This window comes from Onychomys torridus, chromosome 21, assembly GCF_903995425.1.
Source record: "Onychomys torridus chromosome 21, mOncTor1.1, whole genome shotgun sequence".
Classification (NCBI taxonomy): Eukaryota; Metazoa; Chordata; class Mammalia; order Rodentia; family Cricetidae; genus Onychomys; species Onychomys torridus.
In genome coordinates this window covers 28,968,492-28,981,788 of record NC_050463.1, presented here as the reverse complement: position 1 = coordinate 28,981,788, position 13,297 = coordinate 28,968,492, and the positions used below count along the sequence as shown (strand labels likewise).

Genomic DNA, 13,297 nt, shown 5'->3' with positions numbered 1-13,297 from the left:
CCTGTTTTAGATTTTACATGAGTCACTTCATGAGATACTTTTCTGGTTTATTTTGCTTAGCATAATGATCTCTAGTTCTATCCATGTCATATCTATCTATCTATCTATCTATCTATCTATCTATCTATCTATCTAATCTATCTATCTAACCAACCAACCAATCAACCAACCAACCAACCAACCAACCAACCAACCAACCAATCTAGAACTCACTCTGTAGACCAGGTTGGCCTTAAAATCACAGATGTCTGCTTGCCTCTGCTGGGATTTAAGGCATGTACTACCACTGCCTGGCTAAAAAAATTTTAATTTCAATTTTTATTTTTATGTGCATTGGTGTTTTGCCCATGTGTATGCTTGTGTAAGGGTGTCAGGGTCCCTGGAACTGTAGTCACAGACAGTTGTTAGTTGCTGCATGGGTGCTGGGACTTGAACCCTGGTCTCTGAAAGAGCAGTCAGTGCTCTTGACCACTTAACCATTTATTTAGCAACCCCCTATGTCATTTTAAATGATAGGACTTCATTCTTTTTTTATGGCTGAGTGGTGTTACATTATGTACATGTGTCAGATTTTTTTTTTTTCTTTCATGCATGAATTTAAGGGCACTTAGGTTGTTTCCATTTCTTGGCTGTTGTGAGTTCAGTGTTTCTGTGAATATGGGTATGAAATGTCCCTTTGACAAAATGATTTCCTTTGGTGATTTGTCCAGTAGTAGAATTGCTGTAATATATTATGCTTCTGCAATGAAATTTTTTGAGAAACCTCCATCCTGTTTTTCATTCCTCTTATGTGTGTGTGTGTGTGTGTGTGTGTGTGTGTGTGTGTGTGTGTGTGCGCGCGCGCGTGCGCACGCGCGCGCAAAGGCTCTCTCCTTCCATCATACTTGTTCCAGGGGTTAAACTCAGATTGTCAGGGGTGGCAGCAAGTGCGTACCCACTGAGCCATCTCACTGGCTCCCATACTGTTTTGTTTTTGTTTTTTTAATAAATAAAGCTTGTATTTTATGAGTATTTTCATGCATGTGTGCTGTGCAGTATATTCATGCAGTGCCTGAGGAGGCTAGAAGGCCTCAAATCCCCTGTGACCAGAGGGTTGTTAGCTGCCATGTAGGTGTTGGGACTCAAATCCAGGTCCTCTGGAAGAGCAGCCATTGAATGCTCTTAACTACTGAGCTGTCTCTTTATTTGAGGGTCCGGAATTCCTTATATATTTTTTATATCACTTTTTTTGTTTGTTTTTCGAGACAGGGTTTCTCTGTAGCTTTGGTACCTGTCCTGGACTAGCTCTATAGACCAGGCTGGCCTCGAACTCAGAGATCCACCTGCCTCTGCCTCCCGAGTGGAGTGCTGAGATTAAAGACATGAGCCACCACCGCCCCGCTGGGTGTTTAGTTTTTTATTTGCCATGCCTGGCAATGTTTCTTACTGTTATGTGGTTGCTTTTTAGTTTTATGAAATCATATTTGTTTATATTCCCATTCATTTCTTTTTCTTTTGGAGTCTGGTCTCAAATCTCTGCCCATTTCAGTGTTCTGAAACAGTTCTTGGTTTTGTTCTACTATTTTTCATACTTTTGGCTTTCTTTCTTTCTTTCTTTTTTTTTTTTTTTTTTTTTTTTGTATTTTGGTTTTTTTTAAGACAAGATCTTATTCTGTAGCCCAGACAAGACTGGAATATACTATGTAGTCCAGGCTAGCCTCAAACTCAGTCATTCCTCCTCTCTTAGCCTCTGATGTGGTGGGATTAAAGGCATGAGTTGTTATGCCTAGAACATTCAGGTCTTAACACTTAAGTCTAATTCTCTTTGTGCTGATACTTACAGTTGGTAAGAGATAGTGGTCTAGTTTTATACTCTTCTGCATTTGGACATCTTCCTTTCCCCAAACTATTTATTGAAATAACTATGTTTCATTTCATGTACTTTCCATGTTGAAAATTGGTTGCAGTTGTATAGATTTATGTCTTAGGTGTTCTATTGATTTGTGTGTCTTTTTTAATCTCTGTATCATGCTGACTTGATTACAACAGTTTTTGTATTATGTCTTGTTGTTTTCTGTGTATGTGTGTTTTTGCATATGCCCGTTTGCTTATGGAGACCAGGGTAGGATGTTTGTTGTCCTCTGCTATGAATCTTCTGCCTTATTCTTGTGACAGAGGGTCTTTCACTAACTTGAAACTAGTTTGGTCACAATCAGACCTCATTGAGCCTTCTGTCTCCATGGAGAGTTGGGGTAGATACTGGCATAGAGCCTACTATTTCTGCCACCCTGATACTGAATTTTCTTTTCTTTTGCTGAATTGAGTCCTTTACATTCTATAACAACCTTCTTCACTGCTTTTTACTTCTTTTAATTTTACTGGTATTGTTACAACATTCCTGTTTTCCCTTGGATTGCATTTGCATGTGGTATTTACTCATTCCATCACTGCTAGTCATAGTTCATAGAAGTGTAGTGTCTCTGTAAAGAAACAGAGTTTAGTCACCCTGTGTCTTTAATGAGATAATTTAAGGCAATTAGTACAGGTAAGGCCTTACAACTATTCTGCTACTTCTTTTCTTTTTTCTTCTCTCCTTCTTTTCCCTTTCTTTCTTCCTTTCTTCCTCTCTCTCTCTCCCTCCCTCCCTCCTTCCTTTCTCCCTTCCTCTCTCCCTTCCTTCCTTCCTCCTCCTCTTCTTCCTCCTCCTACTTCTTCTACTACTTCTCTCTCTGTCCTCCCCCCCCTTTTTTTTTTAAACTATAAACTGTCCTATAGTTTCTTTTAGTGGTTTAATGAGCTACTTGAGTAGTGTGTTCTGACTAAATGCTCAGTTTTGGTTTGCTTTATGGATATTGATGTTGTTGTTACTATAAGATTTGTGGGAGACATGTTTTTGTTTTGAAATGGTAGCAAGTTCACAGGATTGTTGAATAAGACCAGAACCCGGGAAGTGGAGTTTGATCCCTGAAACTCACATAGGAGAAGCAGAGAACCAACTCCTGAGACTTGTCCTCTGGCTTCCACATGTGTGCATTCTGTGGCATGTGCACTTACATGAACAGGCACACACATAGACGACAAATAAATGTAGTAAAAGTTTAAAGCAAAGCAAAGAACAATGAAATATCTTTATAAAATCGCTGCAGTGGCTTTCCATTCCTGTCTGCATTTTCAGAAGCTCCCGTTTTACATTTTTTCATTGATGTGAAGTTGTGTGACTACTGCTACCATTAATTTTTATTCCCTTCTGTTTTCTCCTTAATTATCCTTCTTTCATTTTGGAAGCCTTCCTTTAGCTTTTGTGGTAGAGTATGTTTGAGGTGGAAGCTTGTGGTGACAGATTCTTTCAACCTTAGTAAGTTAGGAGGATCTACTTTCGTCTACATCATGAGTTTAAGGCCAGCCTCTAGGCTATGTGAGAAATTGTACAACAAAACCACCACCAACAACAAACATTTATTTATTAAACATAAATTCCTTCAGCTTTTGTTTGGATGGCAAAGTATTTCTCCTTTATTTCTAAAAGTTAACTTTTTAGACAAAGGACAATCAGACTGCAACCCACAGATCCAGGGAGGTTACCTAGCAGGGGGGACCGTAGGATGACTGTGGCTTATAATAAGTTTTGGTTTTACCCAATCACTGGGCAAGCATTAGTGAAAAATTTCACTATCAGGATAAGAATTTGTATGTATCAAGCTGATGAAAAAAAATGCTGGCCATACTTTCAGGCGGGGAGGCTAAAATCTTTTTAGATTATGGATTAGACTGCAGAAAAATGTCTGCTGTAAATCAAACAGTGAAGGGGAAGGTAAATAGAAATCTCACTTCCACAACTTAAGTAAAACATAGCTCTCTGAACAGATGAAGATAGGTTCTTTTGTATCCCAGAATCTAATCATTATTTTATGTATAATTCAGCCATCATTTGGCTTAAAAGGGCTTATTGGGAAATGATATCATTTTTACTATTTTCTACAGAGAAAATATTATACTGTTTAAAATTAAAAAAAAAAAAAAAGATAGCTTTTTTAGATACAGTAGTATTTGAGACCCCTCCCCTCCCTTCAGATCTTTGAAATCTTGCTATTTCCTTACCTTTATAAAATTTCTGTTCAAGCCAGCTGAGTGTGGTGGTGCATGCCTTTAATTCCAACATTCAGGTGGCAGAGGCAGGTAGATGTGAGTTTGAAGCCAGTCAGGTCTACATAGTACATTCTAGGGCTACATAGTGAGACTGTTTCAAAACAAAATGAAGAACCCATATGTTCTGTTAAGCAGTCAGCAGTCAAGTAAATTGTAAACTGAGGGCACATATGTGTTTCTTGTTTTTTTTTTCTCATAAAGTCATGAAAATCTTTCACCTTTCATCTGTGAGAGAGTGATTATATAATTTCCTGGAGTAGAGTTGGTTAAATTTGGCAACTTTTGACCTTTTTGTACCTGGATATTTGTATTTAACTTGGGTAATTTTTTTTATTACTGTTTTTAAAATAAACTTCTTATCCTTTTCACAGTTTCAAGTTCCAGGACAGCTAAAACTACACAGAGAAACCCTGTCTCCCTCAACCCCAGCTCAAACATTTTTAGTTTTTTTCATCTCTGTTAGAGGAGGGGAACATGTTGGTTTGAAAGATTTATTTTTATTATTTTGAATTATGTGTCTGGGAATTCTGGTGTTCTTAAAGGCCAGAGGTATCAGATCCCCTGGAGGTGGCATTGCAGGGAGTTGTGAGCTGACATATATGCTGGGAATGTGACTGCAGCCCTGGGCTAGAGCCATAGTCACTCAGGGCCTTTGCATGGTATTCTTACAGCTATTGATTATTAACAGTTTGCTTGTGAGTCTCTCAGTTTGTTGTTTGAGTTCATTGAACTGAGCAGATTTGTAGGATGTTTTCTGTCAAATTAGGGAGGTTTTCCCCACCTGTTTCTGCCTCTTGTGTGCTGGGATTAAAGGCATGTGCCACCACAGCCAGCTGCTTCCCCTCTTATTCAGGAAGTGTGTGGTAGTCTTTCTTGGTCCATCGTAATTCATGGTTGGGCACTTAGTATTACAGAAACTCAGTCTGGTTCCATCCTCCATAAAGATTGTTAGTCCCTAGTGTATTTTGTAGCTCAACTGGCTCTGAAGTTTGTTTTCTTTGCAGTGTGTTGTTACAGATGGCTCTCCTCATTTTCCCCTTGGTTTTTATTTTAAGGGTTTTTTATGTTATTTATTTATTTTTCTTTCTGGAGCTGAGGACCGAACCCAGGGCCTTGCGCTTACTAGGCAAGTGCTCTACCACTGAGCTAAATCCCCAACCCCTAATATAAGTTTTTTACATGTGTGTAATGTGTATTGACTATAATCACAGCCTCCCATATTATCCTATTTTACCTTTTCCCCCTTTTCTTTGTACCCCTTTTGCCCCAACAGGTCTCTGTCTCTCTCTGTCTCTGTCTCTCTGTCTCTTTGACACACACACACACACACACACACACCCACACCCACACACACCCACACACACGCACGCACACACCCACACACACCCTCCCTCCTGACTTTAAATACGGTTGCTTTGCTTGCATGAGTGTGGGTGGGAGGAAGGCTTGATTCTTACCCACTGTTTCTGTGTCAGCATACCTTAGTGTTCAGCCAGGTTGTTAAGTCTCACAACCTTATGCAGTGTGGTCCTGTCTGTGTTTTTCTGACTTTAGTTTCTGATGGGGTTCTTCAAGTCTCTTGCATTTAAGTGGAGGCTTAGGCAGGCTGTCTTGGGGCCATGTGTGAAGCATCTGGTTGTTAGATGATTAGATTAATTAAAGATATCAAAGTATCATGTTATATAATGTAACAGGTATGAGAATAAGTACCTTTAAAAAGTATGTATGAGTGTTTAACTTACATGTATGTCTGTGCATGTATTTGTGGCCTCGGAGGGCTGACAAAGGTGTAAGATCCCCTGGAACTGGAGTTGCAAATGGTTGTTAGCTGCCATGAAGGTAGTGGAAATTGAACCAGGTCCTTACCATAAAGAAAACCTTTTAACCGCTGGACCATTTCTGTAGACCTGAGATAAATATCTCTGTTATTTTCTCTACTAAATTGGTTGTAGTTCATTTCAACTAAATTTCCAAACTCTCTGACACAGATAACTGCTATAGTGTTAAAATATTAAAATAATCTAAACTTTACCAAAGGCTTTTTGAAACAGGGATTATTCCTGTGATCATCTTACAGATGAGGACACTAATACAGTAGCTATATAAATTAAGATCTACTCGCAGAGGCAGGCGGATCTCTGTGAGTTCGAGGCCAGCCTGGATTACAGAGTGAGATCCAGGAAAGGCTCCAAAGCTGCACAGAGAAACCCTGTCCTGAAAATATTAAAATAAGTTGTGAATTTTAAATTAATACTGCATTTAATTTTTAAATATTTTCCATGTATTTGTTGATTAAATTTTATTATACTCTAGGTGGTGAACTTCATTTTCTCCAAATTGGAGGAACCTGTGATGATATTGATGAAGCTGATATTCTGGTAGATGGATCCCTTTCTAAAGGAATAGAACCATCTCTAGAAGGTTCCAGACCTTTATCAAATCCTTCAAGTCCTGGTATTTCAGGTAAGACACTATATTTTTAAATAATTACAAATACCCTTATAGTAATTCTATTCATTCTTTTCATTTTTGTGTAAATAATAAAGTCTTGATTGCCCTGTTTAGAAAGACATTCTTTGACCAGGCTGCTGCTGCTGCTGCTGCTGCTGCTGCTGCTGCTGCTGCTTCTGCTTCTGCCTCCTCCTCCTCCTCTTCTAGTTATTATTATTATTATTATCATCTATCTATTTATTGCCGGAGCTGAGGACAAACCAGGGCTCTACCACTGTGCTCAATCCCCAACCCCAGGCTTATTATTATACATTATTTATCATTACCTTTCTGGTAGTCGAAAAACGTTACAAACTTATTAAAGAAGGAAATTATTTTCATAGGCTTATCAGTGTTAGTGAGGTCTGCCTAAGAAGTAAAAACATATTTCTCTTAAGTTTTTAAGAACCATGCGACGGGGACTTTTGGAGTACTGTGATTTTGAGGCCAGTTTTGTCTGCTCGTTGAAGCTTCAGTTTAGCTCCTCGCTCCTGAACTCCCCATAATGTTCCACGCATTCTAATAGGAGTGACATCTGAAGTTGGTATACGTTCTTCATGGTCCCTACAGTGTGACATTCTGATGTTTTCTCTTATACGGAAGTAAACTCCTGGTGTCTACTAGTTAATGTAGTTAACTTTAAGAACTAGTAGCATAGAATGTGGTAATTTTCACTTACTCATTTAATACTGTTACATCTAGAAGGCAACTCACAGAAGAGAAGGGATAGTTTAATCTTTTTTTTTTTTCCTTCTTTGAGACAGGGTTTCTCTGTGTAGCTTTACACCTTTCCTGGAACTCACTTGGTAGACCAGGCTGGCCTAGAACTCACAGAGATCCGCCTGCCTCTGCTTCCTGAGTGCTTGGATTAAAGGCGTGCACCACCACCGCCCGTCCGGGATAGTTAAATCTTTATGTTTGTGAATGTTTATTATTGTCAGAATAGGCTTTGGCTGTTTTAAAATTTTTAATTGATCATGAAAGGGCATTTCTTAGTAATTGCTGGCACCTTGTATTTGCTTTGTTAATAGCATGTTATAAAAGCAAATTGCTGATCCGAGTGTGGTAGTTTGCGTTTTAATACCATATTTGCCCGTTTCTAACAGATTGAGTTTGGGCACGATGATTGAGCTGTCCCATGGCCAGTGTAATTAGTGTGGAGTAGAGTATCCTTAGATTGCTTTATTGGCTTTTATACATTTGGCATGTTGTATTTTGAATAGACAAAAACCATGAATTAAAATAACATCTTTATTTTTCTTTTTAAATCTGTTTCAAATACTGTATTCACTACCATTAAGGAGTTGATTTATTGGTGGACCAGCCTTTCACACTTGAAATCTTGACGTCTCTAGTAGAGCTAACTCGATTTGAGACACTGACTCCACGATTTTCAGCTACTGTTCCCCCATGTTGGGTAGAAGTTCAGCAAGAACAGCAGCAAAGACGGCACCCTCAGCATCTGCATCAGCAGCACCATGGAGATGCTGCTCAGCACACCCGCACTTGGAAATTGCAAACTGACAGGTACTGGGTTTCCCAAGGAGCTTTACCTTAGACATCTGCTGTAACATGGAGTTCCTAGCTATGTTACTAGTTCTCTTTTTTTTTTTTTAGCTGGGGATCGAACCCAGGGCCTTGCGCTTGCTAGGCGAGCACTCTACCACTGAGCTAAATCCCCAACCCCCCTAGTTTTCTTAATATTTAGTATTAATAACTTTTCTCCCTTGTGTTTTTCATTTGATTTTGGATCTTTCTGTACTGTTATAGGATAAATGAGAGTATCAAGTATTTATTTGATTACTTAACCCACAGATTTCCTTAGCAAATATTTAAATACTTTTGTATAAAAACAGGCACTGTTGTGGACACTAGTACTGTGCTTCCTGTGAACATCGTATTTTAATTGGCTTCAGACAGTGAGCAGATGTATCCTATGCTATAGGGGTGGGGAAGGGGAATAGACACACGAATGAACATTCAAGTACATGGGCTAGAGAGAACATCCTTAGAAAGCCCTGAGTAGAGACACTGAATCAAGGGCAGTGCAAGTATAAAGCCCTGATAGTGTCTCTGGTGACTTTCTGAGTAACAAAACTATTGTTGTTGGAGGGTGGAGAACGTAGTAGAGTGAGTGGTAGGAGCTTCTGAATTGCAGGAGGTGAGAGTGTTAGAGGTTTTTGAGCACACGAAAGCTTAGATAGCAATTTATAGATCAGGATTCTCTGTGTTTTCTGTTGGGAATCAGTAACAGGTAGTTAGGTTGTTGATTGTGGTGATGGTATGGTTGTTGTAGATGCAAAGATTCAGGTTGGCTGCTTAACTGCAGATGTTACCTTAGAAGATAGTAATGATGATGGAGGTAGTGAAAAAGAGTAGCTGGAGTCTGGATATGATTTAAAGGGATAGGGATAGAATTTTGTGAAATATTCACCTCTACTCTGAGAGCAGACTTGGTAGCAGTACAATGTTCTTGGTTGTTTTTGCTCTTTACTCATTTGGGGACCCTTTGCTCTTAGGGGGCCGCCACCCAGCTCCCAAATGAACCACACACGGAGGCTTATTAATTATGAACGCCCAGCCTTAGCTTGGCTTGTTTCTAGCCATCTTTCCTTAACTTAAATTTTCCTGTCTCCCTTGTGCCTCTGGGCTTTTTCCTTTTCTTCTGTTTTGCTTTTACTCTCACTCCATGGCTGGCTGTGTGGCTGGCCCCTTCTTTTCTCCCTGCTTGATCTCTCTTGCTTTTCCTTTTCTGTATCAGATATCTCCTTCTATTTATTCTCTCCTCTTACCAGCCCTGCCTATCCTTTCTCCTGCCTTGCTATTGACCATTCAGCTCGTTATTAGACCACCAGGTTAGACAGGCACAGTTACACAGCTTCACAGAGCTAAACAAAAGCAGCATAAACAAATGCAATACATTAAACAAATGTTCCCCATCATGTAACACACCTTAAAATAATACTCTATAACATTTACCCCCTTTTGTCTAATTACAAAGAAAGATTTTTTACTTTAACATAGTAAAACTATACACAACAAAAACAGTTATCAAGTAAGAATTACATTTACAATATTCTGTCCATTTGTAGTTAGCATATTCATAGAAAATAATGCATTATCTATTGTATCTTAGTGAATCCAGAATTTTACATTTAATTTACTTTCTGTCATAACTAAGGAAAATTGCAATTATAACTATCTAGTCTTCAGCTCTATCAAAGACCCAGAAGGATGTAATATTTTCTGACAACAGACACATTTTACTGCCTAGACAGTCACTGAAAGTTCCTGTGCAGCGTTGGGGCATTCATCTTCGGCCTACAGGCCCAGAGTATCCGACAGACTTTTTAGTGAAGCAGGACATTTGAAGGACTGGCTTGCCTTGTATTCACAAAATTCATCAGTCGCTTCCCTCTGTGTCCTGCAGAATATCTGCCAGACTCTTCTGTGAAGCAGGACTCTCAAGGACTGTCCTGTCCTGTTTTGTTTGGCAATGTTCACCAGTCTTTTCCTGTGTGTCCTGCAGGTCTGCATACATTGTCAGCAGTCAAAGGAAGAGCAATTTCTTTGTCTGGTGCTTGCCACAATGAGAGCAAACTCATATGGAGTTCTTCAGTGCCCATCATTTGAAGTAGATTGATGCTGCCGGGAGCAGATGTCTCATTGTCATGAAAAACCTTAGGTTAACAAAACATTTTAAATGCCATAGTCTGTAGGTCTTTAAAGTGTTTGAAAACCAGTTATCTATCTAAAATATATCTCTATATGATCCTGAAAATATACCTAACATATCTACAAATTTGATTGTTATTAGATGGCTAACTACTAACCTATGTTTCTTGATTATCCTATATAGTTTATAATAATAGCTTTCAAAAACTAGAACTTTACCTTATATTTTAAATGACAACATAGGTACAATACCTCAAACAAGTAGAAACATATATAGAGTGTAACAAAAGTAACTTTAAATTTGTATCATTATACTATATTCCCCTAAATGATAATAAAAATCTATAACCCACCAAACAAAGACCTCCCAACCCGTCTCTTGGGAACATGGGCACAGTATTCACGAAACTACTTCTTGCTATCTGTGGACCAGGTATCTTTAGGGTCCCTGAGAAAATTTGAGATAATGGGCAAGTCCTGGGAAGACCAGCTGTAACCTTTATGGATAGATATCATCTATCAAGTTTCAGGAGGTCTCCCTTGATCAAACCGGATCCACAAGCTCTTGTCTCCTGTGGGACAAAAACTCCAAAGCATGTGTGATTTCCACTTGGCAAATATATTTTTTTGACTTTTTAAAAATTAAGATACCCTTAAAGTATCTAGGTTAGTTCAGGTTTGCAGTCCTGTTCACAATTCCATGTGTATTAGCAGCTGTCTCTTGTCCATCTGCAATCAAAATATTAAAAATCAATATAATACTATACAGTATCCAGACTCTCTGTGTGTTTCTCATTTTATGTGGCTTTTTTTCTGTTATATTTTACTGTCTCTTTTAAAGACTTTATTATTTTTTTAATATAAATATATTTATTAAAATTTTTAAAATTTTATTTTACATATCAACCCAAGTTCCCCCTCCCTCCCATTTATTAAAATTTTTAAATTTTATTTTACATATCAGACTTTATTATTTTTAATCTGTTTCTTTCTATGACTATCTATACCCATTTTCTTTTCTTTCTTAAGCCTATTCACATTGTAAAACACATTGGAACCTGTTTAGAAGTTTTTGTGTTTGGACCTCTTTTCCTGGGTATCGCTTAGTCCTTTTGACCACTTGAACAAACTTTCAACATGCTGAGCGCCAGCCTGGTCTTCCACTTTGCGCGATCAGCTAGCTCTGCCCTGCTCTTGGGTGGTGAAAGCTAAGCCTAAAGCCCGGTTGGAGGTTTATGATGGAGAACTGCAATCAACTCAGCTTGCTATTTTAAGTTTCTATTTAGCGCTGCCAAGTGCCTCTTATAGGAGCCATGTCCCCTTTCCTTCCTCTCTCTCCCTCTCTCCCTTCCTCCCCTTCCTCTTCTTTCTTTGTCCTCCCTCCCCCATTTTTCTTTTGGCTCTTTGGGGGACCCCAAAATGTAACACACCTTAAAATATATTCTACAGTAGTACAATATATGGAGTAAGGAGTTCTTGTTTCACAGTGACGATTCTAGGACTTTATTCATAGATCTAGGTTGGGGTCCAAGAATGTTCAGGTAATTTACATATGACAGAATGCCTTGTTGATGGTCACAGGCTTTGTTGTTAGGAAGAAATCTCAAGGCAGGCACATATTGCTAAGATAAGGTCATGGCCCTAAGTTTCACCTCTCTCTTTATATTTTATGGAAAATAATTAAAAAAAAAAACCAGGAACTTATTTTTAGTTATTCCTATGTGTTTATTTGTTTAAGTATATGCCACGTGTGCACATGACTGTGGATGCCAAAAGATGATATCAGATGCCCTGCTACTAGAGTTAGTGGTAGTTATGAACTGCCCAATATGAATCCATGGAAATGAATTGGGGTCCTCTGGTCAAGTGTTCTTTTAACCACTGAGCCATCTCTTTTGCCTGTGTCTTCCCTTTTTTTGAGGCAGTATCTTTGTCTCTCAGTTTTGTCTAGAGCTTTCTGCATCCCAGGATTTTTTTTTTTTTTTTTTTTTGGATATATAAAACAAGGAGTAGGAAAGGTGGTGTGATGCTAATGATATTATGTATGAGGAAGATTTTTGCTTTACTTAGCATTTTTCACTTTTTCTGACAGCAACAGCTGGGATGAACATGTATTTGAATTGGTTCTACCTAAAGCCTGTATGGTTGGACATGTAGATTTCAAATTCGTTCTGAACTCAAACATCACCAGTGTCCCCCAGATACAAGTGACCCTGCTGAAGAACAAGGCTCCAGGCCTAGGGAAGTCCAATGGTAAGAGTGGTCAGAGTTCATGCTGGAAGACTTTGTCTTGTGGTTGGTGTCTTTATAGAAGCTAATTGTTAGCTTGACTGGTGGTTCTGGTGGCTATTACTGCTCCACAGAGCTGTTTACCTGATTAGAGTCAGAGTCATCTAAAGGACATTTCACATTTTTCCAGTAACTCAGCAGTTTGCAGAATTTTTAATGGTAAATAGTTTAATCAAGTCTTTATGGAGTGACATTAATTCCACTGCTGTGATTGCTAGCTTTATGCTTTGTCATTTTAAAGGAAGACTTGGTGGTAAAAAAACATTATTTGGAAATTATTTAAAAGTAATCAGTCAAGCTAGCCTTTCATGCCAGAAATAATATCTTTTTTTTCATGGATTTACCATGGTAGGAACTAGATGTTACTTCTCAGTATTGTTTTTTTTTCTTCCTCACCATTCCATTTTTCTTTAAAAATTGATTTAAAAAATTTAGAATAAATTGATTGTAAAATGGCACCCCAATGTTAAGTGTACACACATTCAAATCTGAACATTTTCCTTTGCCAGAAATTTCTTGTGTGTTTGCATGCTTATTTGAAGAATCTGTGTCTGTGTGTCTGTGTATTCTCATGACATTTTCATGTAATGAATCTAGAATTTGGACAGTTAGTATTTTAAAAACTTTGTGGGTATTTGTACTGTGCATCTTAGGGAAAAACTTTTAATTTAATTGCCAACATTTGTTGAGCGGAAAGTATAAAATCCTCAAGTTTAAT

The 13,297-nt window shown here is 38.3% G+C and overlaps 1 protein-coding gene across 11 annotated transcripts in view; it reads left to right on the top strand.

The window, feature by feature from the left end:
* Nucleotides 1-13,297, top strand: part of Birc6 (baculoviral IAP repeat containing 6) — a 185,646-nt gene that overhangs the window by 51,612 nt on the left and 120,737 nt on the right. For all 11 annotated transcript variants that reach the window (XR_004943402.1, XR_004943403.1, XM_036171155.1 and 8 more), the window contains exons 10-12: nt 6,439-6,588; nt 7,917-8,142; nt 12,383-12,543. Coding sequence is in view for 9 of the 11 variants with exons in the window: in XM_036171155.1 (XP_036027048.1) it covers nt 6,439-6,588; nt 7,917-8,142; nt 12,383-12,543 (537 nt within the window). In the remaining 2 variants the exon portion in view is untranslated. The remainder of the gene's footprint in view (nt 1-6,438; nt 6,589-7,916; nt 8,143-12,382; nt 12,544-13,297) is intronic.